Below are 14,857 nucleotides of genomic sequence, written 5' to 3'. Positions count from 1 at the left end.
TAGAACCTGCATCTGATGTGGATACTCCAGACTTATTTAACACACATGCGGGTGGCAGAGGAATAACACAGAGATGCATGTGAGACTCCAGGAGAGCTCACGAGAAACCTGAAGCAGTGAAAGTTAAAGAGACTGGAGCTGTTTCTAGTGTCGGACAATACTATTACTCTGAGGTTGCTCTTTCTGGGCTCCTTTATGTTTCAGTCAAGTGGTTTTATTGTCAGTATTTATTGTCAGATTAGTTTACAGGACTAAGCAGGTTTATTATCATTGACTAAAAGTAAAATTAAAACCATTAAAAATATTTTTCTTGAAACGTGAATTTCTTTTAAACAAATGTAGAAAAGGGGAAAAAATAAAAGAAACTTTATTTAATCTCTTTTTCATTTAGTTTAATTTAAATAATGAAAACTAGATTAACTAAAACAAAAAAGCTATGTAAACATTTTTTTAAAACAAATAAAAATGACTCAAACACAGTACAATTACTAAAACAGAAATTAAGGTGAAACTTAATCAAAATATGAACAAAAATATAATAGCATATTGAGCTTAGTAGTGTTATTTTAGTATTATGTATACACAATTATAGTATTTATTAATTTTGTTTATTATAAAATATTTTATTCATATTAAAATAATTTGTATTTGTTATATTTTCAGTTTCGACTTAATTTTAATTTAGGCTTTATTAATATATTTGTGCTTTTTTAAATTCAATTTATCTTTCATTTATTATTAAATTAATTATTTTATTATTTCTCCTCAGGACTTTTATTTTAGTGTTAGTCGTTTTAGTACTTCACCTTTAATATATTTATTTGCTTGTTGGCAAGAAAAAAAAAATCAAAATTTTCTTAAATTTTCGAAAATAACTCTAACTAAATAAAATAAAGCCAGTAAATAAATATTTAAATAAATGACAAAAACATAATAAAATTACTTATAATTGAACTAAAATGAAAAACAGAAAATCTAAAATTTAATTCAGAAAATTAACAGAAACTATAATAGTATATCAGTGATACTGACATAGCATTATTTTTACTACTTATCAATGCTATTTTATTATTTATTCTAAAATATAAAGTATATTTTAATATTTTGAATTAGCTTTGTCTAGTATTGATTTTAATTTAGTTTGTTTATGTGCTTTTTAAGATGATTTCTATTTTTTGTTCTATTTATTTCAGTTTAGTTTTAGTTTATTTCTTATATATATATATATATATATTAGTGCTGTCAATCAATTAAGAACTTTAACTAGATTAATCACACATTTTTTCTGTGATTAATCGCAATTAATCGCAATAAAAAAGAAATGTTTTTGTACATTTTTAATATATTTTTTTATGTAATAATTTCACAGTTAATCAAATTAATGTAGAAACAACAAATACTTGTTACTTGTAAATACTTGTTTAAATGGCATCTTTTTATGAATGAAGGCCAGTATTACTGATATTAATACAGCTACAGATTTTTTTATTTTTTACATTTATTATTAGGCTTCAAAAACAGTTTTTAATTTAAGTAAACTTAAAACAATGCTAACATAAACCCATAATAAATCTCATGTTTACTCCTGCCCTTCCTGTCTTAACAGTTAGGAAATATACAGAAATTTAATAAAGTTATCAAAGTTATATGCAGTCTGCACTGCATAAACTATAAATTAAATAGTTAATCCTTATTAAAGCTACAAAAGTTATTTAGTCAAGAGCAGCGAGTCATTTTCTCTGTTCCCTTTGTTCTTTAACTTTACTGACAGGAAGCTTTATTGGCTGCTGTCCCTTTAAGAGCAGACAGACACGCGGATCTCACCGCTTATATACTGTCTATGGATCTCGCCTCATTCTCTCACAACTCTTTTTGTTCATTTTAGACTTTATATAAATCATTTAAGATTGCTCTTATGAGGATAATCGACAAAACTGGCACTTTGGGATGTTTATTGTTAGTTCAAGCGCTTAGTTCAAGAGAACTGGATTCTGGTGCCCTGTCTATGCATTGTATGTGTGTGTGTGTGTGTGTGTGTGTGTGTGTGTGTGTGTCACATAGGGGCATTCACAGACAGCGCATTCTATTTTGTCTTGCCGCGCTTGAAATGTTTAAAAGCATTTAAATGAATAAGAGCGTGATCATATAATGTAAAGCTATAAATCTTTTACTCTGAGATATATTAATAAACGTGATGATTGAATACTTAACCTACATTAGAGTAGACACTTGTGAGGCTTTTTTAATGAAGGAAAATCTGAGAACAACAGGTGAAAGTCTCTGCTTTCTTACCATCTCACTGAAACAACTGAGACATTTTAGAGATCTTTCCATGCATGACATTATTTAAGCTTCTCTGTTTGGTGCCATTCGGTGGAAGGAGCGCAAACAAATCTCAGTGATAGCTGAGACGGAGATAAACGAGCCAGACAGACGAGTCTGATTTCCATGGTAAGGCTGTCTTCTTCTCTGCAGTGGTACCCGATGAGCCGGATGCAGACAAGCGCTGTCCGCTGCTGAGCGGATGTGAGCGTGTGGACGGACAGTGTGTGTGTGGATCCAAACACTCCTGCATCCGCACCTACAGCTTTCCTGACAGAGATACCTGCGTGCATGCTGGGAAAACAGGTATGTTACATGTGTGTTACATGTGTGTTTAATTGTTTATATATATATATATATATGGTGTTCCTATAACACTCCAAAGAGAAAGAAAAAATTGAAATTGCATCATACTGTATGACCCCTTTAAACAAATATATTTTGCCCTCCATAAAATACACCATATAAAATGAACGGTATTTAGCATTTAAATAAACATAAACTTTTGTTAGATTTGATTAGTATCAGCACAATAATCTTTTTATTGCCTTTATTGTTTAATTGCGTCGGGATTGGAACACGTCCCAAAGCAGACAAGCACGCAGCTCTTGTGGCATGTTTTTTAAAAGGTTAATAATACTTGATATATCTTTTCATAAACCATCGTGTCACAGTGTTTATGTTCAGCACAAAGTTATTTAAACATAAATTAATTTAAATTCATTCAACCAGAAATGTGTCCAAGTTTACATTAGAGTAAGTGGCGATTAATATGCCAAATTAATCATCGCTAGCCTGTGTTTGACCTGTATATCTCTGTGTTTCTCAGCTTCTCGCCGTCACGATCACAGACACAGGTTTGTGGGTCCCGTGAACCCGGCGTGTGTGTTTTCTGGCTGTAATCTGACGGCCGACGGCTGTGTTTGTTCGTCTCAGAGCTGCGACGATCACTTCACGTACGCCAACCGCAGTCAGTGCCAGCGAGCCGCAGGTAACACATAGTTTCAAGCACATTCACACTGAAAACAACACTGATGTCCATGAGGGTGACTCTTAATGGTTCTGCATATAAAGATATTCCATAAAAGCTCATGTGTTCAGATGTTCTTCTGAGACTTGGCCTCTGTTCTGCTCATGATCTCATGTAAACTAGAAGGCTTTGCATGCAAAAGCACAGTTTTGTGAAACATTTGTAAAGGCATGCAACATTTCTCAAAGAAACGCAAAACTGTTGTGAGGGAACGAGAAAGCATTAAGATATATTTTTTCCTCTCATCATCAATAAACATAACAAAGTATAGCTGTGTTGCAGAAGTAGAAATAGATATTATGTACATCTGTTTGTGCATTGACTTGTGCAATACAATAGTATTGCAACATGTGCATGGTCATGTTTGGGAGATCCCTTTAAAAGTCATTGTTTTATGGATCAGATGAGTTCAGTTCAGGTCAGTAAAGACTCGGGCCTCTCCATATCTCAAAATGCCATTTGCAACCTATTTTAGTTCCTCCTTCCCTCTGATGTTGTGCTGAAGTCGCTGGAGCTCGGCTCATTGTTTCTCTTCACGTGAACTGTACTGAAAATTGATGTTAAACCAGGGCTTACCCCAAAAAAAGCCACACGGGGCGGTGGGACTGAGCTGGCTTTGTTCTGCGCTGACTAGAATCCAAAGTTGGTCTCTGAACAGAGTGTGCATTGGACAGTATTTCCATGAGTAAACCCTGCTTGTCAACACAGCCTCCTCTGCCTGCGAGCGCACACGACGGAGGAAGACTGTGTCCCCGGTGTAAAGAACAACACGTTCACAAAGAGCCACTTCACTTTCATGAACGAGTGTCTGAGATCTCAGATATATGCATTGTTTACAAAGGGCCCTTCTGCGCTTATAAAACCAATTTCCGCTGAATCTGGAGTGTGTTTGTGTGTGTGTGTGAGGGTGTGTGTGTGTGTGTGTGTGTGTGTGTGTGTGTGAGGGTGTGTGTGAGGGTGTGTGATGATATGTGTGTGAAGGTGTGTGTGTGTGTGTGTGTGTGTGTGTGTGTGTGTGTGTGTGTGTGTGTGTGTGTGTCTGATTTTCACGAGCAAATATATCACCTTAAGTGAAGGCTTTGTGCCTTTGTGTGACAGGCGTGAGAGATTTCTCCCGTCACCAGCGAGTAACTAATTATCCCCGACTGAGGACATAAATAATGGCATATGCATTAGCAACGGATTTACTGATTGTGATCAGGCTTTTATTTGAATGACAATAACAGCTTGGATTGCTTTGACCTCGGATGCTCTTTACTGAATCAGTCTGCATAAATCTGAACATGCTCACATGGAAACGTTTCATAGCGCCATTAATGGAGTTTGTAGATGTTTAAATATTCGCTATTGCTTAACAAGACAACAGATTGTGCTTTAACATCTTTACAGAGGAAACAGAATCACTGAGAAGCTGCTCTTTCAAATCTCAGCAGATTTGATGGAGTTTTTGGTTGTTGTTTCATTGAAGTATCAACTTTGTTTCAGATGTTTCTCCTTAAAGTTATTTCGGAGAAATAAGCAGAGTATGGGGCTGTAAAATGAGTCTGGAGAGCAGCTCAGATTGTTTGATGAGAAACGATTGAGTTTGTATTGAGGCTTTTAATCACAGACTTTGTCTGAGCACACTTTGAGATGTTGTTAAGAAAATGTTGGTCCCTGCAGCACAGCAGCAGTCATCAGTATCACAGACGTATATTTGTAGCAATAAACAACAATACACTGTATGAGTCACAATTATAAATTTCTCTTTGATGACAAAAATCATTAGGATATTAAGTAAAGATCATGTTCCATGAAGATATTTTGAAGATATCTCCTACAGTAAATATATCAAAACTTAATGTTTGATTAGTAATATGCATTGCTAAGATCTTCATTTGAACAACTTTAAAGATGATTTTCTCGATATTTAGATTTTTTTGCTCCCTCAGATTTTCAAATAGTTGTATCTCAGACAAATATTGTCCTCCGAACAAACCACACATCAATGGAGAGAAGATTTATTCAGCTTCAGATGATGTAGAAATCCCAATTTCCAAAAAATTACACTCATGACTGGTTTTGTGCTCCAAGTCTTCTTGGGAAATCTTCCATTTAATCTCAATCTCATTTAATGTCAGAAACCTGTCCTTCTGAGAACATTGTGGTATTTTACGTACATCATGATAGCATCTGGAAAACTGTAGTATTACCATAGTACTAAAGAAAAACAAAAACATGGTAAACCATGGCACTTATACAATATATATTATGGTATTAGTATAATCGCTGTATTTATTCAACTTCAAGATGGCGGCACGCAGCTCAGCTGTTGAATGGAGCACTGGCTTTGTTAGTATTTCACCACATTAATCTATTATACTAATTACACTTTTGAAAACAACCTAAGCAAGTATGGGGGGCCCACGATTGCACAGATGAAAAGAGAGAAAAGAAGAAAGATGAGAAAATAGCTATGTTGGAGAAACGAATCGACGATCTTGAACAGCACACGAGAATGAACGACCTCATCATAACTGGCTTGGAAATGAAACACCGTACCTATGCGAGGGTGGCGGATCCAGTGGCAGGAGTCCTCGCTGCTAATGCACCGGAGACAGAGACCCAATCTCTGGAACAGCAGGTTGTTTCATTCTTGGTGAGCAAAGATATTGAAGTTCAGAGTGAAAACTTTTCTGCTTGTCACGTGCTACCTATGAAGCGTCATTCTACGATCCCTGTGCCTCCTGCCATCGTTGTGCGCTTTGTGAACCACAAACACAAAGTCGCGCTGTTGAGACAAGGGGGGAAATTGAAGGTCACGAAAGTTTACCTCAACGAATATCTCACTAAGAAGAATGCCGATATTGCTAAGGATGCTAGATTACTACGTAAAAATGGAAAGATTCAGTCAACATGGACCCGGAACTGCAAAGTGTGGATTAAGACAAATGGATTACGACCAGAGGATGTGAAGGTTTTGGCGATACGGGAATCAAATCAGCTGGATGAATATAAATGAATCATTTCAGTCTCAAGAACTCCTGTTTCCACTGCTGCCAATGGATTGTTCGGGTTTCTTGAGTGAAAGGATTAACCCTGATGTGTTGGTGGAACGTGAGACTTTTTGGTGTGATGTCGTTCTTACAAGGTACTATCTTAACATTTCCTTATTATGACATCAATTGACTCTAGTTTCATAACAAGTGACTGGAAATAATTCACGGACTCTGAACCCCTTTGAGCTGAACATGGACAACAACTCTGGAATTTATTAAACCTTTTTTAATCCTGACTCCAATAACAATTATCTGAACTCTGTTAATTTGTCGTGTGAATATTATACCGAACAGCAGTTTAATTTCTTTTCTTGCTTGTCTCCTACACATTCTGATCAAACCTCGTTCTCCACGATTCTTGTGAATGCACGTAGCTTCAGAGAAAACTTCGATCATTTTAAAACCTTCTTATCTACCTTGTCACACTCCTTCTCAGCTCTAGCATTTACAGAAACATGGCTCCATAATGACACATTTTCTTAACACCCTGTACTCTGTAAATTTCTACCCTTAAAAATATTGGAATATTCAAATTAGCCATCAGCTCTATCATATGGGATGAGGTCATGTTGTTGCAGGGTGCTATTAAAGCCTATGATTTATTTTTGACTCTCTTTAATTCTGCTCTGGAATCCAGTTTTCCTCTGATAGCTGTGAAATCCAGAGTAGCTAGAGACAAACCCTGGATTACCGGTGAATTGAGGAAATTATCTAGAAAGAAAAATCGGTTGTATCGCAAGTCTGTCACCAAGCCTACTCCTCATAACCTAGAAACATACCAAAAATATAGGAACCAATTCACAAGCTTAAATAAGGCGACTAAAAAAAAGTTTTATGCCGACCAGTTTAATCGAGTCTCTAATGACATTAAATCAACCTGGAACATTATAAATCAGGTACTGAGTCGTAATAGGAAGGCTGCATCTGCATCCACAGAGATGAGGGACTACGATAGGTGTCTATCAGACCCTATTGATATAGCTGATGGCTTCAATAATTTCTTTACCAAAATTGTTTCTGATTTAGCACACAATATCCAGAAAACTGATAATGATCCATGTAGCCAAATAAATGGGCGGTACTCTCCCCTCCCTAATCTTGATCACCCAACTACGCAGGAGGTCCGAGATATTATTTTTTCTTTAAAGAACTCAGCCCCTGGCCACGATGGCATTAAGAGTATCTTCCTTAAGGAGACTATTGATCATATTATTCAACCTCTTACTTATGTAATCTCTTTATCATTTCAATCTGGAATTATTCCCCAAGCTCTTAAAATTGCAAAAGTTATTCCCATTTTTAAATCTGGTGATACAAAGGTGTTCAGCAATTATCGTCCCATATCCATTCTGCCCTGTATCTCTAAAATATTTGAGAAACTCGTCTATGAACGATTAAATAAACAGTTAATTGTTAATAACATTATATACAAACACCAATATGGGTTTCAGAAAAAATATTCAACAGAACATGCATTAATACAGCTTTTAAATTATATATCAAATGCCCTTGATAATAAAAAATTTGCTCTCGTGTTTTTCTTGATTTAAGTAAGGCTTTTGACACTGTTTCACATGATATTTTGATTTCTGAGCTTAATAGATATGGAGTGGAGGGTACTGCCTTAGTTTGGTTTCGCAATTACTTTAATAACAGAGAACAATTTGTTTATCTCAATGGTTTCCTTTCTAAAACTTCTAAAATTTCATTTGGGGTTCCTCAGGGTTCTATTCTGGGTCCTTTATTGTTTCTAATTTATATTAATGATTTATTCCTTTGTTGTGATCATTTCCTACCCATATTATTTGCAGATGACACCAATCTCATTGCAGTACACAAGGATTTTGTCACCTTGATCCAACATGTTAATGACGGGTTAAAAATATTATGAAATTGGTTTCGCACTAACAAGCTAACGCTCAATGTCAAAAGATGTAATTTTATGATATTTCACAATATTAATAAATTCTACCCCAAAGAACATGCTTGTATAGAAATTGATGGAGCTCCAGTTACTCAAGTGGCTTCAACAAAATTTCTCAGTGTCCTGATTGACGAAGGTTTAACTTGGTCCAAACATGTTGATCTAGTCTGTACAAGATCCTCCAAAGTGTTAAATATTCTAAGAATTGTTTTACCTTCAATTCACTCATCTGCTCATCTAACGCTTTACTACAGCTTTTTATTTCCTTTTATGAATTATTGTAATATTGTCTGGTTGTCTAGTATTGTGCTACTTTTCCCACTTATCTCGCAAAAATTGCTAAAATTCAGAAGAAGTTCTCGGGTATGATTTCCTACTCTTCTAAATATGCTCCTTCTGCACCTCTATTTCTCAGATACAAGATTTTATCAATTGAGAAAGTCAATGTTTATTTATCGTGCATATTTATTCATAAGTTTATTTATAAGAGAGAAGATTTCCCACCAACATTACAACACTTCTTTACTTTTATTTCAGATACTCATATCCATCAAACAAGGCATAGAGAAATAAATCTTGTCTTACCGTTCTCTAGAACTTCAGGTCATAAAACTGACCTCAGCTTTAGGGGTCCTCAATTATGGACTAAATTAAGTTTGTCCCTAAGGTCTTCTTTGCTTGTCTTTAAAAAACAGTTGAAAGATCTTTTGATTTTACAATGACAGTTTTTGTTATAGTACCCTGCAGTATACTATAGTCTTACTGACCCTCATATGCTGCTCTTTACTTTTGATCCTCCTTTACTATTACCCTTTAACATCTGTAACTTTAAGTTACTTCCATTAGGATAATCATGCTTCTGAAAATATGTTTTTCAACTTATTTGTCTGCGTGCCTTTTTTTGTTTATTCATGCAAGTGGAGTGGAACTCTGTATAAACCCAACTGGGTTTCGTTCCCCTCCTTGTACTGTATCTATGTGATATCCGTGGAGAACAAATAATAAAATAATAATTTTAAAAAATATAGCACGGTATGTTTCCTTTATGGCAGTGTCCTGGACTCCACACTAATGCTTGTGTAAGAGTCATTCATTCAGCTACAGGACAGAGGTGATTTCAGAGCGTTTCTGCGTCGTTTTCTTCCCTGACAATATTCAGAGAGGAAGTCGATCAATGTGAGCTTTGTGTGAAGCAGAGCTAAAGAAAACCCTTCAGTAGAGATACTGTATTTATTCAGCGGTTTCCTATGAGAATTTACATTTCCTATGAGCTGCATACACACTGGCTTTATTCTCTGCATCTTTGGGGCTTTAAATAACCTAGTAGTGTTAATTAATAGTCTCTGTGACCCAGAAGCCCATTCAGGACTGTCCTGATTGTCGTCTTGTTCCAGTTGTTTATCCGGGATTCTGCTGTTTTCGAGGGGTGAAGAAGCTCTTCTTACATCCTCGGCCTGCATCTGGTTGCACGGGGAGAAAAAGGGCTAGAAACTCCATCAGTAAAACCACTGACTTCTGGAAGATACCGCTGTGCAAATCATGTTATGCAATTTGATAATTTCATGCTGTTGTATTTTCTTTCCCAGCAGCAGACGGAGGACACTGAAAAATGCAACTGGTTTAGTTTGAAAACAACTGTTTCTCAGGCTTTCACAAGACAACAAGAATGATTAGAAAGGAACAAGCTTGAGATGTTGTTTAAAGGTTGGCATGCATCTTAAAAATTAAACAATTAAAAACAATAATAACCACACTCAATCATGCCTGATTTGTAACAAAAGAGCCTAATATTAGTTTATTTGATGATGCTGAGTTATAAAATATCAGTTAAACTCACCATCATGTGGTTTTTTTCACAAAAAAAGTGATCTCATCAAAATAGCAGAGTTACAAGTTATAATGCAAAAATGCATAAATTAGAAAATCAGTAGAAATCAGGATTAGGCATGAAATAATATATCTTGCGTGTGAAAATGAGCTGAGATTTGATAATATAGTTGTAATCTGGCTCAGATGCAGATAGGAATCATGAGTTTGTGTTTTTTTCCTTCTCATTAAAGCAGAATAAAAAACTTCTCACAAATGCTTATCAAAAGCAAAATGCTATGAAATGCATCATATATTGGATTTCATTCAGCACATAAGATGCAAGGCATTTTAATAGCACAATAAAAAATACAATAAACATGCACAATGAGAAAAAAATCTAATAAATACAATATATGTTTTGAGATAATAGTTAAATAACTCTTATTTGAAGAGAGTGCACTGAAGAGTTTTAAAGCATGAACAGAAAATACTGTCACTAATGCATTACAAGACATTATTGCTCGTTATTTATAGTGGAGCATTCTATCTTTGATAAGGACTGGTAAATAAAGTACATCAATGAGTGATAGTAACTAAGCAGTAGATTTGTGCAGCTGTCTTTGCATTTGTTAGAAGTATGTTTGTCCTGCACGTCTGGTGTGTTTTATTTCCACGCATCCTGAAGTCAACAGTGTTTCGATGTAGTAGCTGCTGCTCCTGTAATAGCAACACAGCAGAGAAACTCAATCTCTCTCTTTTCTTTTCTTTTCCTGAATGGCGTCCAAAATAGACCCTGGAGGATCACAGCGTCTCCACAGCCATATCAGAGCTTCATATTCCCAAACGCACACAATGAGGGAATTACAACCACAATGCAGTCAATGAGGAGAGTGTTCACGAGAGGCTGAATGATGCTGATGAATGAACGTGTAATTAATAATTATATTAATGATAATAATAATATTTTATATTATACTGCTGTCCTTGGAATAATAAAAATAATAATAATTATTATTATTATTGATATTATTATATTATCACTGGTGTAATTAATAATACAAAAATAATATAATTGTATATTATACTGCTGTCCTAGGAATAATAATAATAATTATTATTATTATTATTATTATTGCTATTATTATATCACTTGTGTAATTAATACAAATAATTATAATAATATAATTGTATATTATACTGCTGTCCTAGGAATAATAATAATAATTATTATTATTATTATTATTGCTATTATTATATCACTTGTGTAATTAATACAAATAATTATAATAATATAATTGTATATTATACTGCTGCCCTAGGAATAATAATAATAATAATTATTATTATTATTATTATTATTGCTATTATTATATCACTTGTGTAATTAATAAAAATAAAAAGAATAATAATAATAATATAATTGTATATTATACTGCTGTCCTAGGAATAATAATAATTATTATTATTATTATTGCTATTATTATATCACTTGTGTAATTAATACAAATAATAATAATAATAATATAAATGTATATTATACTGCTGCCCTAGGAATAATAATAATTATTATTATTATTATTATTATTATTATTGCTATTATTATATCACTTGTGTAATTAATAAAAATAAAAAGAATAATAATAATAATATAATTGTATATTATACTGCTGCTTTAGGAATAATAATAATAATAATAATAATATAATTATAATATAATTCTAATTTATTGGAAATATATATATATTTAAATTATTTATTGATTGATTTGAACATTTTACATTACAATAGTAAAATTACAATACTTAGGCCCGGTTTCATAGACAGGGCATAGCCTAATCCTAGGATTAAGCCATAGTTCAATTAGGACATTTAAGCAATTTTTATAAACATGCCTAAGAAATAAGCATTACTAGTGTTCATCTTAAGACAAAGCAAAGGTACTGGACTGTTTTAAGATCAGTTAGTGCAAGTTTCTTTCAGTTGAAACAACTCAGATTTGCATTTAGTCTAGGACTAGGCTTGAGCCTTGTCTGTGAAACCGGGGGTTAGCCCTTTAAAAACTGCAAGATTGAAACCCTCAATTTTTATTTATTTTTTTTGGCAGAAATCTGCCGAGAGAGCTGTAAGTTTCTGTCACAACTGGATTACAAATGTTTCTCATGTCAATTCTAGTGAAATGCTGTAATCTTCATGCAGCACGACAAACCATATCTTGATTTTGTGGTTCGATTGATGGATGCTTTGGCAAAACACCATGTTGGAGATTTTATTTTCAATTAATTTTGAAATCAAGCTAATTAATGGGAAGCACTGTACTCTGCTCTAAAATTTTAATGCACATGCGTTCCCTTATAAAACGTTTGCGTTTCCCAGAAGAAAAGTTTTGTTTGCTTGCAAAAGTTTGTATTGCCCTTTATGTTTGTTTGTAATCTTTGAATTCCCCTTAAAAGGTTAACTTTGTTCTCACAATTAAGTTTCCCCAAAAAGTTGACATTTGTTCACAAAACTTGCATTTCCCTTTACGTTTTTTCAAAAAAACTTTATTTAAGTTTAAGTTTATTTCACAAAAGTTTTACATTCCCCTTTATGTAAGTTTGCAAAACTTCGTTCGCTCATATTTTTTGCAAACCCCTTTACATCAGCTTACCTTGTGTTCAACTTTATGTTTGTTAAAATCATTTATTACTCCGAAAAAGTTTCCATGTATTCGCAAAACTTTTGCTTTCCACTTTAAGTTTGTTCCCAAAATCTTTACTCTCTCTTGCAATACTTTTGCATTTTCTTTGCGTTTGTTTGCAAAACTTTTCATTCACTTACAATACTATTGTGTTCCTCTTGAGGTTTTTTTTGTAAACTCTGTTCGCTTGCAATACTTCTTCAATCCCCAAAGTAACTTTGTGTTCACCTGCTTTAGCATTAGCAGGGAAATGCAAAATTTATCATTTCCCTGCGTAGCTTTGCATTTGCTCAGAAAAACATAATTTTTTTAACTTTCGTAAACTTGCAAAACTTTTCCATTATCCCAGGTAACTTTGTGTTTGCTCGCAAAATGCTTTGCGTTTTTTTTTTTTTTTTTACTTTGCATTCCCTTGTAACACTTTGCATTCTCTCCGAAAACGTTTGCATTCTCAAGAAACTTTTGTGGTTCCATCTATACATTTTAAATGTTTGCTGCCTCGTGGAATTAATGGACTTAAGGAAGCGCAGCTTGTGATTTCAAATCACATGAGCCAATATTTTATTCACAATAGAACATAGATAACGTAGCAAATGTTTAAACTGAGAAATTGTACACTTTTATCCACTTAATTAGCTCATTTAAAATTTAATGCCTGCTACAGGTCTCAAAAAAGTTGGCACGGGGGCAACAAATGGCTAAAAAAGCAAGCAGTTTTGAAAAGATTCAGCTGGGAGAACATCTAGTGATTAATAAAGTTAATTGATATCAGGTCTGTAACATGATTAGCTATAAAAGCTTTGTCTTAGAGAAGCAGAGTCTCTCAGAAGTAAAGATGGGCAGAGGCTCTCCAATCTGTGAAAGACTGCGTAAAAAAATTGTGGAAAACTTTAAAAACAATGTTCCTCAACGTCAAATTGCAAAGGCTTTGCAAAATCTCATCATCTACAGTGCATAACATCATCAAAAGATTCAGAGAAACTGGAGAAATCTCTGTGCGTAAGGAACAAGGCCGGAGACCTTTATTGGATGCCCGTGGTCTTCGGGCTCTCAGACGACACTGCATCACTCATCGGCATGATTGTGTCAATGACATTACTAAATGGGCCCAGGAATACTTTCAGAAACCACTGTCGGTAAACACAATCCGCCGTGCCATCAGCAGATGCCAACTAAAGCTCTATCATGCAAAAAGGAAGCCATATGTGAACATGGTCCAGAAGCGCCGTCGTGTCCTGTGGGCCAAGGCTCATTTAAAATGGACTATTTCAAAGTGGAATAGTGTTTTATGGTCAGACGAGTCCAAATTTGACATTCTTGTTGGAAATCACGGACGCCGTGTCCTCCGGGCTAAAGAGGAGGGAGACCTTCCAGCATGTTATCAGCGTTCAGTTCAAAAGCCAGCATCTCTGATGGTATGGGGGTGCATAAGTGCATACGGTATGGGCAGCTTGCATGTTTTGGAAGGCTCTGTGAATGCTGAAAGGTATATAAAGGTTTTAGAGCAACATATGCTTCCCTCCAAACAACGTCTATTTCAGGGAAGGCCTTGTTTATTTCAGCAGGACAATGCAAAACCACATACTGCAGCTATAACAACAGCATGGCTTCGTCGTAGAAGAGTCCGGGTGCTAACCTGGCCTGCCTGCAGTCCAGATCTTTCACCTATAGAGAACATTTGGCGCATCATTAAACGAAAAATACGTCAAAGACGACCACGAACTCTTCAGCAGCTGGAAATCTATATAAGGCAAGAATGGGACCAAATTCCAACAGCAAAACTCCAGCAACTCATAGCCTCAATGCCCAGACGTCTTCAAACTGTTTTGAAAAGAAAATGAGATGCTACACCATGGTAAACATGCCCCGTCCCAACTATTTTGAGACCTGTAGCAGAAATTAAAATTGAAATGAACTCATTTTGTGCATAAAATTGTAAACTTTCTCAGTTTAAACATTTGCTATGTTATCTATGTTCTATTGTGAATAAAATATTGGCTCATGTGATTTGAAAGTCTTTTAGTTTTCATTTTATTAAAATTTAAAAAACGTCCCAA

At 34.6% G+C, this 14,857-nt stretch overlaps 1 protein-coding gene across 1 annotated transcript in view; it reads left to right on the top strand.

Moving 5' to 3' along the window:
* LOC132113341 (cysteine-rich motor neuron 1 protein-like) overlaps window positions 1-14,857 on the top strand; it is a 59,815-nt gene that overhangs the window by 9,277 nt on the left and 35,681 nt on the right. The window contains 2 exon segments of the mRNA XM_059521138.1: window positions 2,476-2,628; window positions 3,152-3,313. Coding sequence (XP_059377121.1) covers window positions 2,476-2,628; window positions 3,152-3,313 — 315 coding nt within the window.

This window comes from Carassius carassius, chromosome 32 (genome assembly GCF_963082965.1).
Source record: "Carassius carassius chromosome 32, fCarCar2.1, whole genome shotgun sequence".
NCBI classification, from domain to species: domain Eukaryota; kingdom Metazoa; phylum Chordata; class Actinopteri; order Cypriniformes; family Cyprinidae; genus Carassius; species Carassius carassius.
The sequence above is the reverse complement of the archived record's forward strand: the minus strand, read 5'-3'. Positions and strand labels throughout refer to the sequence as shown.